Genomic DNA, 13,956 nt, shown 5'->3' on the forward strand with positions numbered 1-13,956 from the left:
ATTCAAATTGCCAGGACAGAAAACAGTCTCTGAGTCTCTACACTGTTGGGGTCAGGTTCACCACTATGACCATTTGTATACTATTGCCCTGACAAGTGGAAGAAGGAAAGTAAATTAGGGTGCTCTTTTTAAAATAAAAATATAATGGATTTCTGCATCAATCCACATTCACATTCAGAACTGTCTGCCATTGCATCCATCCAGTTCTGTTTATAATGGATTTGCTTTGTTATTCCTCCAACAGCTAATTTTAGCATAGGCTGTTTATTTTAGAAATGGGCAGTACTAACGAGGATCAGATCCTTCACATTTCTGAGCCCGATTCCCAGGGATTGTCATAAACATCCTTATTTGAACGTATGGTTTTTGGGAGAGGTCAATAGGTGGATAACTTTGCGGTCATAAAGATTAAGCCGGTGCCTGTCTGAGGATATACAACAGCAATGTTCAAGCTTCATCTTTCTGCTTAGCTAAGCTGGGATACGTCCCCAACCCCCTCCCCTCCCCTCCCCTCCCCTCCCCTCCTCTCTATCATTAACCGTCTTTCTGTACAAACTGAACAGCAGCCAACACCATCAACAAGAAAAAGGGAAAGCTCTGCACAAAAGATGCCATATCCTGTTGGCTGGGAAGGAGTCAAAATTCCTCTAAATCATTAATGAGCCGGAAATGGCTCCTTGGGAAAATGGAGTTACTAAATCGGGAGCAAACAAAAGCTGGTTCTCTCCATATCTGCTCACCAGCTAAACTCACAGAGAGTGTTTGAGAAACCCACACAAGGTCACCATGACAATAAAATATGATATGTTTTGACATCTATATAGTGCCTCCTCGTGCAACTATCCCTGTGTGCTTCAACTACTATAAGAAGAAAATTAACTAGAAAAGAAACATAGCAAAGAAATTCAATATAAAGATTATTACACACTGCTTCAGCTCCCATGACATGCCTGCATTTTGACATCTTCTGTTCCATTAAAGTCTTAATTATCTACACCAATTCTTAGATGTGTATATGATAATGTGTCAGATGCAGTAGTTGGTGTATCTTCCCTACTTACTTCTGATTTAGGGTCTTTTGACTGATGGCCTTCCAAAGGTAGCTATGTTGACATTTATCACACTATAAAGCTGCGAAACCTGCTTTCATACAGAAGTCAATATATTGATCCCCTCAAGAAATACAAAAATATGCTGAAGTGCAGCTATTAAGAGAAACGGAGTGACTTTGAAAGCATGGCCGCTGTGTTAAGTGTTCTGGTAAGAAAGCTGTGTTCTGATATAATGTGGGTATTAACCCTTAATGTAGGTCATAGTATTAAGGCATCTTTACCAACATGCAGTGGTTATAATTTTGAAGGCAACAGTTTTAGTTTGTATTAACTAAGTAACAAAAGACCCTCTGTGAATGATCCAACATAAGAGTTTGTCTCAAAGAAGACACACATGCTTGAAAACTTGACCATTTTAAATCTGAATTTCCAGCAGGTTAGGACCCCCACTGAGCCTCTATGAAACTGACATGGAAACAGAGGGATTAGGGTATTTGGACTAGGCTGTCCAAACATTTGCCTGATGTTTCTAGGCTTGCTTTTAGCTTAACCATTTAGCCTCACCTTCCACTTCCCCTCCACAGCACTGCTTGATCTCTCAGGACAGTCAGCTGTATTGATCCCTTTCAGAAAGTGCTTACACGGAAGGACACAGTGCTGCCCCCCTTCCCCAGTGCAGGAGCTGCTGTCTTCAGTACACTACATCTAGCCTTCTTTAGGAAAACCAATATTGGCCCCATTAATATTTCATCAGGTAGAAACACTTGTATACCTTCAGCGGCCAGGCTAATAGGAGCCAGGAACCAATATGGGATCACTATATTTCTTTTAAGGGCTGTCAAAGAGCTTTTACAACTTTCGTATCACAAATCAGCAGTTTTAGAATAATGATTTAAAGGCTCTTTCTTCTCTGGGGAGTAATAAACAAACAAACAAACAAATAAAGAAAACCAAAGGAAATCAAGGAGTTAATTAAAAATCAATATATTCTGTATCCATTTCTACATTTTTGCCATCTAGAAGTCGGTGTTATAGTCTGCTTGAATGGGTCACGACAGTTCCAGCTCTCCCACATTCATAATGAAATGTTTAAGTGTGTAACATGCTATCCCACAATTCCCCCTGTCTTGTGTATGAATGTCATGTTTCATAATCAGGAAATAGTGTCAGGAAATGGAAATTCTGCTGGGCCCCCTTTTGAATAAAGTGTTTTGAATTAATAAGGCTTTTATTCAGATCTAAGAGAGATTATAACTTTTCTCCTCCTCACTCTCTCAGATTCAAACCTTTCAAAGCAAGATGTGTAAAACAAATATATATATATATATATATATATATATATATATTTTTAGGTAATCAGCTGCATCTACCATCTAAGCCAAGATTATGCCTAAATAAATTCCTTTAATAGAATTTTGTTTTCATAACAAAACATACAAAATAAATATCTTTTTGAGTCTGTCTTTTATCAGATGAGGGTGTCTTTCTCTGCAGCACTTTCGTTGAACAAGAAAGGCATTAATAAAAGCTGTGAGTAAAATATTAAAATTACTGCTTGTTATTTTATCTTAATGACCTACGGAGGTCTGTTTTGATTGATAATTTAGGAAACACTCTGGGGCAACCGACTCATTTAGAAAAAACTAAATTAACTATGTGACATGGGGCAGGCATTTCAAAAGCTCCTTGAGGAGAAAGTGTTGATTTTCCTGTTTGTAATCTTACTGTACAGTGGATACAGGTGCAGCGAAATATTAGTGCACAAAATCATAGTGCTGCTGGCATGAATCACACCAACTTAGCACTAGAGGCCTATGTTGAAATCGTGCTCTGTGAAAATAAATGTTTATATAAAAGATTATGTATTTAAGTATATGTTAATATTGTTAACTACTACAAAGAAGCTACTGAAGTACAGTATTCTGCCCATTAACTTTCTATTATAACTGAATGTTGTTGTTCACACTGCAAAGGATAGCTTTTACCTTTGGATGCTTCAGTGCCCAAAGACATGTGGGTATTTTAGCCAGTATTGCAGACTTTGAGGCACATGTCACACTAAACTGCAATACAATGTCTTCTTTTTTATTTTTTCATCTGTGATTTAATCTCATGTAAAAAAAATCCCCCCAAATTTAATAATTTTACTTTGAAGTCATAAAGGGGCAGGCAGGCTAGTCATCCGTGTCCCTTTATTCCCTCTCTCCAACCTGCTGCGTGTTCCCAGCTGGAGTAATCCTTCATCCGATTATATTACAATCAACCCCTCTGGCTTGTGTCCCGAAACAGCCCGCCGTCAGCCTTCGTTCTAACGCAGATTAACCTCTACACTGCCAGCACTTTACAAACAACCAAGGCCGTCTATGATTCAGCAATGCCAATCATGAAACTCGTGGTTATAATTGTCAGTCTCCCAGATGGTGGATTCGACTGCAGGTGGACAGCGCTGTGGTTTATCAAACAGGACGTCTTTCGAGGCCAACCCCCCATTCTGTGTGGAGATTAAGAATAATGAGATTACACTCAGTAATCAGGTGTACGCAAGTACACATGTTCGCTTCTTAGTTCGGTGTGGGGGAGTCCCTACAGCCTGCCTTGGTCTTTCTGATTGCAAAGAAGCGATTGACTGTGATGCTCTCTGAACTCTCGCGAGGTGACATGGGCATGGTGATGAACATCAGGGTCATTCTCAGTCCGAGGTGTCTGTGATTTATAATTCACGGTCAGTGAGGTAAACAACCTCCAGACGGAACATGAACATGGTGTAAAACTCAAACTCAAACTAACTTTTTTCTTTACAGGCTGCTTAGAATTTATTCTCAGACTATTGCCTACCAATACTGTATTCTACTAGGATAAAGGGTGAGGGCAATCTCTATGACAATTATGTAATTGATATTGATATAAACTTCTTATTGTGCATCACCCACTCAATGTAATATGTGCCAAATAATGTCCCTTTGCTGCGGCCTTCTACTCCTGATCTCCAAAATGGATTGAAAGTGAGACTGGTGCATCTCAATTGGTGATCCTGAACAAACCTTTTTTGAGTGAATACATAGGTAAAACATAGGTGTTTTCAGACCACTGTTCCTTTTTAAATTGTAAATCTTGTTGGTTCATGAAAATGGTGAATTATATCTATTTAGAGATATTACAAAAGCTTACCCAACCTAAGTTAAAAAAAAAAAAACTAATTTATAACATGCCATCAGCTGTTTCGTTTTTTTTTTTTTTTTTTGTAGTCCCAAATGATGCACAGCTTCAAATTAAAAGCCCTTTAAGATGAAAACAGAGTGTTTTCGGTACTGTTTAAGTACTGTAATTTGAAATCAAGCTGAACAACCAGGCTTTCTGATACAGCCCTGCCAACACAATCCTTATGTGAACAACAGCTGCAGTTTTGTCCCAAAAGGCCCCTAATAATAATACCAGATAATACTACGTGGTGCATTTGGTGTGCTGAATCACACACCTCGGGGTAAGCAAAGTCAACATGCACCCAGGCCCTTACAGTGTCCTAGCAAAAAAAAAAAGTTACACAATAAAAAGGGTTATTTTTCTGAGTTTCAACAATGAATAAAAATACCAATACAATCATTCTATTATTTATTTTTTACGTAAGAAATGTAAGAATACATATTAAGACAGATCTCTTCATCTATGTAAAGAAGAACAGTGTAAATGCTCATCTCTAAACTGTATGTAACCATGTGCCATCCAGCAGCTCCGAGTTTTTGCAAATGTGTTGAACAGATGCATATAATGCCTGCAAACTATATCACAAAAAAGAAATCCCTCTCATCTGTAAGACGCACAACTTACCAGCGTGCAGAACCTCTCCGGCGGGTCTCCACAGGTGATCCCCGGGGGGTCCACCCTGACTTTCACGTACTGCTTCATGGACGTGTGTTTGGGCTGGCAGGCGGAGGACTCCCATATCTGGCCGTCGTCTGTACTCACAAGCGACTTACAGATGTCGTACTGGCCCAGAGTCAAAGCGACGCATTGCAGAAGCAATAGGAGCTGTCGGAGCATGGCGGTCACCGGGGCCATGTGAAAGTCCGGAGAAGGGCCAAGGGTGCCACCGCCGAGTGAGCCAACACCGAGAAGATCAGCATGGAACCAGACTGCTGTTCATGGAGAAATACCTAAGGGGTTCATACCGACTAAAGGTGCTGATGTCCCTCCATGTAAACTGGGGTAACTGTGGTTTGGGCTGATGGAGATTTTGGGTTGGAGGTCGAACAGAAGAGACTGGATATTATGAAACTGGGACGGTATTATTTTATGTTTTAGTGAATTTAATAGGTGTGTGCACTAAATCAGTGGATATATATTGTGACGTGGGGGGAGGGGGCTTTCCAATGTGTTATGTATCAATATGCTTGTTTATTGCTCTGCCCATTGCTTTGATGTGAACGCAATGGAAGTTGATGTGCGGATTTCCAGGCGAGGATCTTGGCACGTTGGCATAGTCCTTCCGTGACCCCCTGTGCCAGGACGTGTGGCACTGCTGCTCTCTACTCTCAGCACTTCGTTGAAGTTAAATAATTTTCCGAAACAGGTGGCACCAATCCATATGTGGAGAGGGTCTTTACTTGGCTTCCTCACGCTGGCGTCGAAGCTATAAAGAAGGGAAAAGACATGAGCTCTAGCACAATACACACAATGGGAACTGTAAACCCCACAACGTCTGACCGTGCACTTCACCGACTGTCTCGGTTTAATTTAATGTATCACTCAGCTGACACTGAAATCCGTATAATGTCCAGGAGAAGGGACCGTGCCAAGACGTGTACAATGTTTTTCCTATTAACCATGCAACACTCATCTGTGTCGGGAAACAATGTGTTATTTATTTGCTCTCCAAAAAACAGACATTTTCTATTAATGCTCCCGACATGCACATTTCACAATAACGGGGAGTTGTGCCAAGTCCTTTTAAAATGTTTAAACGACTAGTTGGGAATGTGGCGCCTTCTTTAGCATTGCATTTGTAATATAGGTAAGTATGGACTTAATTGACACTTTGAAATACAGATGCTATTCTCCCGTAGGATTTCAAACTTTCTACATTCAAAATACCATTGCATATGGAGATGCTAAATTAGATTTGCCTCCTCTCTGCGATGTCCTTATTAAAACAATACACCGCAAAGCACCCCCTCCCCTACATATGAATGCCTAGTGTGCGACTCAAAAGTTTAGTTGAAATCCAAAGCATTTAATGCGAAGTTTCATTTTAGAAACATGGGCTACATGAGCTTTTTTGTGTGCAAACAGATGGTTTACGTTATATATTGAAAATTCACTGTATTATTTATGTTAACTTATAAGCTAATTAATTTAAACTATGTACTAGCTGTGGATTCAGTTTGCACAACCGCATAGTCTACTCTTGTTTTGCATTTTCCGACAGTAAGAAAAAGCAGTTACATAATATGCAAAATAATAAAATCCGTTACTTGAAAAGAATAAGACAACAAAAAACCTCGGTCGTGCACTTATCAATGGTTTTTGGAACTACCCTTAGTAACGCAGTACGTCTCTGCAACATTTAACAACGTTTGCTGCAAGCTTGTAGGATGGTTGGCGACACGGCGGGCTGACAACGTTGTGACAACATGAGCACAACTCTACAAATTCGCCTCTCACAGCGGACCATCCCGACGCTGCCACTCCATTCCTGTAACGTTACAACGTCGCTGCATCGCTAAATCGTTACCTGGGATTGTACCTGCAATTAAATAGTGACCTAAAGCTACTTAGGTGAAAGTCTCTGTATTCAAAATGCAACCACCTCTATATTGCTCGGAGCACAGACAGAGGGATGCCTAAAGTCATTATTATACCTAATTAGATTTCTTCTACGTGAGGCGGAATTTCTCGCAGACATCCTGAAGAGGAATTTGTAACACGATCTTCCTGAACAAGAGAAAGCTTTCATCTCTCCTGCTGCTCTGAACTCACTGAGGCAGCTGCGTGTAAAAATAGATACAGCAAATTCCATTTAATTCTCTCTTTGGGGGATTAAGTTTATGAAAAATAAGATACACGAGCAATAGTGCACAAGGGAGACACTGACTTCAATCACAAGTGCATTGCAAAGGGGTGTGACGGGCACAATTACAGGCGCCGGACAGGAACAGTTTCGGATTTTCATATTTGAAAAGTTATTCATTTCTAAATGCATTTGAAGAGTAAAAGAAGCAATGCAGTTGGGCTATTAAATAATATTGCTAATTATTGAATTGATTGATGAAGACAGCAAACTTCTACTGTCTCCCGGAGTTGTGGTTATTTAGTCCACTTGTTAGCTAACTCTCAGGACTCTCGGGAAGCACTCAGGGTTGTTCCCCATGTTCAGGACCTCGGACAGCGCAGGATTAACACGAAGTGCTGACTGAAACACATTTCAGTGTTTGGCATGGATTGCAAAAAAATCTACTCATGTGAAAATGATACAGCCTAGCAATATATCTTCTTTTTTCAAATCGTGATTGAGTAAGTCTATACTCACCTTGTGTTTGGGCGATGGCAATTAGCGTTGTAATCCTTTATGTGTGTTCCCCTTTGCAAAAGTGCCCTGAACTTGCTGCAGCCCCTTCCGCACACCTGCACTGGGCTCGCCTCTGGACTCAATCCCTCTGTACTCCCTGCTGCAAACACATTGCACGGGATGCGCTCTCCCGTATTTGTTTTTTTTCTCTTCTGCTTGGTACTTTTTAATGACAGAGAGGATGGCGCCACGGCACTGTATGAAGGTGCCCTAGATCCAGGAATGAGAGCAATACGCAAATCCCAGCGTGAAGGAAAAGCATGGGTGAAGACTTTTAAGGAGGGCTCTTTCCCACCCGTGTTCTCCCCCTTACTTTAGCAGATCGGCTTTGCCCTGTGCGCTCAAGGGCAGATAGCAAGAGCTTCATGGAAAATCTCCCTCCCCTCTCTCTCTCTCTCTCTCTCTCTCTCCCTCCCTCTCCCTCTCTCTCTCTCTCTCTCTCTCTCTCTCTCTCTCTCTCTCTCTCTCTCTCTCTCTCTCCAAGTTAATACTAATGCTAAATCCTTTTTGCCTTCACTTTCAATCACTATATGAGCTTTTATCTCAATGCCTTATCCGGGCTGCGCAACTTCCTCTCCCTCCAGCTTGAAACTGAACCATCCCACAAGCCGAGCGGGCTCTGCTGCTTAAAGGAGCAGCTCGTCCAGGACCGACGCAAAGACACAAGGAAGTGCTCCTGTCCCTGTGCGTGATAACCAGAGAGGAGACAGATGATGTAGTAGGTTTGCGCCAAGGAGTTGCAGCTCTAATAAAGTCCCCACCTGCTGGGCGCGCTTTCTCTTGACAACCAATTATTTGTTATTTATTTATTTATATGTAAGTCTTTATTTCACAGCAGACATCATGCATATGCAATATATCATGGTTACCCTTCGCATTTGCACACACGACTCTAATTTATTTCCATTTTAGACTTTTTGTGACTTAAAACAGAACAAAACCGACACGTCCCTTGTTAAATGATGCAGAAGACAAATGCGTTTGCTGTGGCTCTGTGCGTGTCCGTGTGTTTGTAACCCGCATGGTAACCTGCTCAATTAAAGAAGTGACGTAACGACCCATTCACCCAACTCATTTCAAGAGAATGGCGTTCAAACTTCAATTAGCTTTGTGAAATACAAAAAAAAAGAACTAAACTGCTGTATTAAAAAACAACGTCAAGTCTGTAATTTTGTATCCAGACCTTTATACATATTATTCTTGCAAATGTATCTCTCAGTTCTTCTTTTTCTCATATCTTATTCAGATTGGTCAATTGACTTGAAATGCTCATTGTTTTCTGTTATCATTTATTTGTGTGTTTATTTTATAATAGACAAGCGCTCGCCTTTACACATCTTAGATCAGTGTGTGTGTGTGTGTGTGTGTGTGTGAGAGAGAGAGAGAGAGAGAGAGAGAGAGAGAGAGAGAGACACTGGATCACACTTCATACAGTCCTGTCTCACTCGATAACTTGGCATATGATCAAATAAGTGGGAAGGCTGTTTAGGTCGGATGAGTGAATATGGGACGATGTGTAAGTATGATCTGGCTCCCTATACTCTCCTGTGAAAATACAGGATCTGTCCGATCCCAGTGACACGCACAACAAACGTCAAAGTATCGTTTCACTGACGCTGCCCGACTCTCACACGTTGTGACACGTATGGCACCGATCAAATGAAATGATTTTGAGGAAATCATTTGTTCATCTGGACCACTAAAGGACAACTCTTACACGTCTGATAAACAATTCAATACTGTTTACAGGTTTCTGGATTTATGTCTGGTCTTTACGACTTTCTTTCATCAAAGTCTTAAACCGTCATAGATTTAACCTGGTTCATGTGCATAACGATATTTGAAATAGTTAACTACATAACTAAGATCTCACCAGGCATACATGCTGATGTTAACAATTAAATGTTAGCCCCCTATAGATAATTTAACGTGGTCTTTATATATTTTTTGTTTTACAATGCATCTATAAACGTGGATTTTGCCATTTAGTTTGATATTTTACTTTGATAAAATGTCATATAAACACATAAATATTAAAAACTACTATTAAAAAGCTACATTAAAAGAGTGAAACTGTTACTTTGATATTAGATTACAATGAATAAAATCTAAGTATGTTTGTAATGTAGAAAAACATTTAAATTAGGTTTTACATAGGAACTTGGATAGTCATCTAATTTACTAAATATTTCAAAGGTCCAATGTAAACATATTAACTTATTAAATAGTTATATAGGATTAAACCAACTTTGAAAGAGAGAATAGCTGGGCTTTTAATATTGAATTGTTTATGTCAGGTTTGCAGGTTAAATAGTTTTTGAACGAAAATATATGCATACTAAATTAATCTTTTAGTTTCTGATTTCAAAAAGCCCAATAAATCGATAAGATTGAATGTGAATCGCATACAACAATAAACTGGAAAAGAGTCAAATGTATCACATATAAGATCATATTGACAAATAAATTAAACAAAGTCCCAAAAGAACACGGTTATTAAATACGTTTGTTTTATTTTAGTATGGAGAGTAATGATAATAATAATGTAAGCAAGGCCTAAAGGTAATTACAATTAAGAAAAATATATTCATAATAATTGGTATATGATCTTTCAATAATAATTTTATTTTGCCAAAGTCAGATTCTCGAATTCAGATGTCAAGCAAACAGAAACAAACGAATAAAACAATAAAAAAAGCCAAGCACAACAGATTTAAGGAAACGCACTGTTGGGAGAATTTAATTTGTTTGAATTACACTGAAAAAGTCATAATGATTATTTGAGATCACTGAAATTACATCTTTGTAACTTTTATAAGTTTTCAGAAACAACGTTAAATGCATTCATCAGAAAATGTCGAGGTTCCTGATGACTAGATTTTATAATCAGATTTTAAACCAGATTTCCACGACGATGTATAGCATACATTTTAGTACTACTTTAAGGTTTCACAAACACCAAAACGGAGAAGTAAATATTTAAAACACATACACAAATATGCAAAATGTTTAAGTATAGAACCACATCGTTTTAAAATAGAATAGAATATGTTTTTTGTTGAATATTACACACATAATTTAAAATGTAGCATACTTTATCATTTTACTTAATGAAGCTGAACTTAAATTGGATTGCCTATATGTTAAATTATAAATAGCTAGGACATGCATGTTTTGTATGTCCATAGTAAGCTACACACGAATAAAGCAGATTGTGTATTTAATACATACATACATACATACATACATACATACATACATACAAACATACATACATATTTAGCATGTTTATCCTTTAGATTTTCTATCCAACTGTAATTTAATGGCGATTGTGTTTGTATAGATCTAAGAAGCAAAGTTCAACTTTGCGGTACATATCAATTCATTACTCACAGCTTTGTCTCAACTAAAGTTTTTGAATCTACATCGAGAACATGACGGAATCACAAGATGACTGAGGTTACACATGTTTTCTATTTACATTTTGCACCGCAGACTTTTTGTCATTAATGGGGAAATTAAATGTAACCTACCCAGGCCTGACCTTTTCCCACTGTACACCTCGGGGAACACGGCCTAATTTCCCTTAAGGTACTAAAGGTTATGTTTCTTAATGTGGGGGCATAACAGGACTCAGCTGAATGTCAAATAATATCCTTTTGAAAGGACAAAGCTAATCAATATACAGCGCTGAGCACAATTTAAAAGCATCCTGAAGAAGAACTCATGCGCAATGGCTGTAAATCAGCCAAGCAAGCAAGGAAGCATGCTGGAGCTCTAAGGACATGGACATTTACCGAAAGGGGGGCTGGAGACTCGGGGGCTTTCAAAGCTTGGCCACATGCAATGACTCGGAAGAAACTCTGGAAGATCTCGCTGGGTCTGCTGGCATTGACAGGACACTTGGAAAGCGAATCGATGGCTCGTCCTTGCCCACTGTCTCCTGTCTCTCGCACTACACTTCCCTTCCAGTTTAACCCTTACCCTTGCCTTACTGCTTTGTTGTCTCTTATATATATTATTATATCACAATAGTCACGGATCTGATGATAGTGACTCATCATTACGCATCTTCATTGCTATTAAAAAGGTGGGCTGTGACAGGTGCGTAATGAAGATGCGTAATGATGAAGTAGAAAACGGCGCACCACATGTTGTACGTGTCAAGAAGGAGGATCTCGTCCCAATTCAATGCAACATTATAGTGCTTTCCTAAAAAAAAAAATGAACACGGTCGAATAGGCTTAAGCAAAATAGGCCTGTACTTAAATAATTTATAACATGAGGAAGCCTGTATCCTTTGTCCTGCCTTGTTGAAAGACAAAAGCATTATTCCATAGTTCCCATCATATCCTAACATGCTAATTTGTGCTATATGATATATCCACTTTGGCATATCATTTATATTGTCTGTTACATGATATAACCACTTTGATACATAATACATTTGATTTGTTATTTTTGAATTGAACGTCCCCTCATAAATTCATTACCCAGAAAGCTGGCACATACACAGCCAATACATTTGCTCCAGGCAGGTGGTAACAGTTCGTCTAAGCAAATTACAAACACAAAGAAAGTAGCTGAAGGAAGGCCTACAGTTTTATATTTATTAAAATGACATTCTTATTCAAATGCTTAACCATTTAATGCCATTTTATCGGAGTTTATGTCACAAACTCTCTTACTAGATTCTGGAAACAATTATCATTTGGCTACAGTTTCCCTCCTTTAGCCTCTATCAAAATGACTTCAAGATGTCACTGCCTCAATGATAGGGACTATTGAACGGTGGGATCGATAGATTAAAGAGCTGATCATTGAGACTGAAATGACTCCACACGCATTCAATTGCTTTCCATCCGGACCCTGTATTTCCTTTCACGAGTCAAGTCACTGACCTGCTGATCACATTAAGCGGACAACGATTTGTGCGTGTAAAAATAGGACACGCAAACCCAATCAGTATCCAAATGATGCCCTTCCTAAAATATCAGAAACAAATGATGTGGAGATTGGAGAATATATAAGGAGCACTATATTCAACATGGCATTCTTTATGCACATACTTAGAAATAATTGTGGCTTAAAATGAACTTGTGCTTAATGATCATTTGTATTTATTTTATACATATCATATCGTGCAAAACCGATATTTTGCAGAATTGTATTGTAATTGTATCTCCATCATCTTAAAATGTAGCTGTTTAATACAATGCATATCATTTCAGGGAACTATTGAATCTCATTATCAACACCACTTTCGTATATGTGTTTATTATGATCTAAGGTCCAAAAGTTATAACTCTTCATGGTTGCTAGCTAGGTTGATTACAACAAGAATAATAAGATGCATGGTTTATATTGGGAGTGGAGATTATATGATTTCATTAAAACGAGGTAGCAGTTTTTACTTGAGAAGTGTTTTTTTTTTCTCGATCTCCACTAGGAGTTAATACAAGTTCCTTGAAAATGACATAATTCTGGTTTGTTTAAGATCACGATTACTCAGGATTTGTACAATTTACCTGTTAAATATTCCAAGTTACACAATTATACATGTTTACACAATCAGTACAAACACATTTGTATTCATATTTATATTCTGCTCAAACAAGCAAGTCTGTTCAGCATTACTGTACCTTTATGTCAGTACGGATATATGGCGTGTGTGTGAGAAATGACATCGCTACATACAAAAACTACAAGTCCCGCGATAACCTGTAAGTTCTGACGTCACTTCCAAGCGCCACTTTGTAAACAACAGTCGCAGAAGGAAAATGGCGGACGTCATGAATGTTGGGGTGAATTTGGAGGCGTTTTCTCAGGCGATTAACGCCATCCAGGCTCTGCGCTCCAGCGTGACTCGGGTGTTTGATTCACTCAAAGATGGCATGAAAAACAAGGAGACGCTGGAAGGCCGGGAGAAGGTTTTCATTTCGGACTTTCAGGACAATTTGCAATCGGTCAACCGGGACTTGAAGTGAGTGTCTCTCTTGGCAGTTCAGACTAGACGGCGCTCCATGCTGACACCTATGCACGCCTGGATTTTCCCAGGCACACATTTACCAGGCACACATTTACCATGTAATACACTATCCAAAGCCGCTTATGCATTGCATTCCTCTAGTTTTTCTTGTCAAATAAGTTCCTACACCCATGTTTAAATAATCACCCGAAATACACAAATTACCCAAGATTTTATTAACATAGGCTACCCTCATTTTCTCTTGTCTTCGGTTATAAGTTAGACTTCCGTAGCATTAAGTGCCACGACTGCAACTGCAATAACTATGTCGAAATTGTTATTCTTGCTGGAAGTGTAGCTACATCGGTACATTC

At 38.9% G+C, this 13,956-nt stretch overlaps 2 protein-coding genes across 4 annotated transcripts in view; one reads left to right on the forward strand and one right to left on the reverse strand.

The window, feature by feature from the left end:
* The window catches only part of ntng2b (netrin g2b), a 66,058-nt gene extending 58,039 nt beyond the window's left edge, over positions 1-8,019 (reverse strand). The window contains exons 1-2 of one of the 3 annotated variants that reach the window (XM_066712944.1): positions 7,576-8,014; positions 4,878-5,679 (exon numbers count right to left, since the gene is read on the reverse strand). In XM_066712944.1, the coding sequence (XP_066569041.1) occupies positions 4,878-5,108 (231 nt within the window). In that variant the 5' untranslated portion in view covers positions 5,109-5,679; positions 7,576-8,014. Of the gene's footprint in view, positions 1-4,877; positions 5,680-7,575 lie in introns of all 3 variants that reach the window. The other 2 variants (XM_066712942.1, XM_066712943.1) reach the window with 2 other exon arrangements.
* A 5,364-nt stretch (positions 8,020-13,383) lies between these two features.
* Positions 13,384-13,956, forward strand: part of med27 (mediator complex subunit 27) — a 70,864-nt gene continuing 70,291 nt past the window's right edge. Inside the window, exon 1 of the mRNA XM_066712945.1 lies at positions 13,384-13,597. Coding sequence (XP_066569042.1) covers positions 13,395-13,597 — 203 coding nt within the window. The 5' untranslated portion in view covers positions 13,384-13,394. The remainder of the gene's footprint in view (positions 13,598-13,956) is intronic.

Source organism: Amia ocellicauda, chromosome 9, assembly GCF_036373705.1.
Source record: "Amia ocellicauda isolate fAmiCal2 chromosome 9, fAmiCal2.hap1, whole genome shotgun sequence".
NCBI lineage: Eukaryota > Metazoa > Chordata > Actinopteri > Amiiformes > Amiidae > Amia > Amia ocellicauda.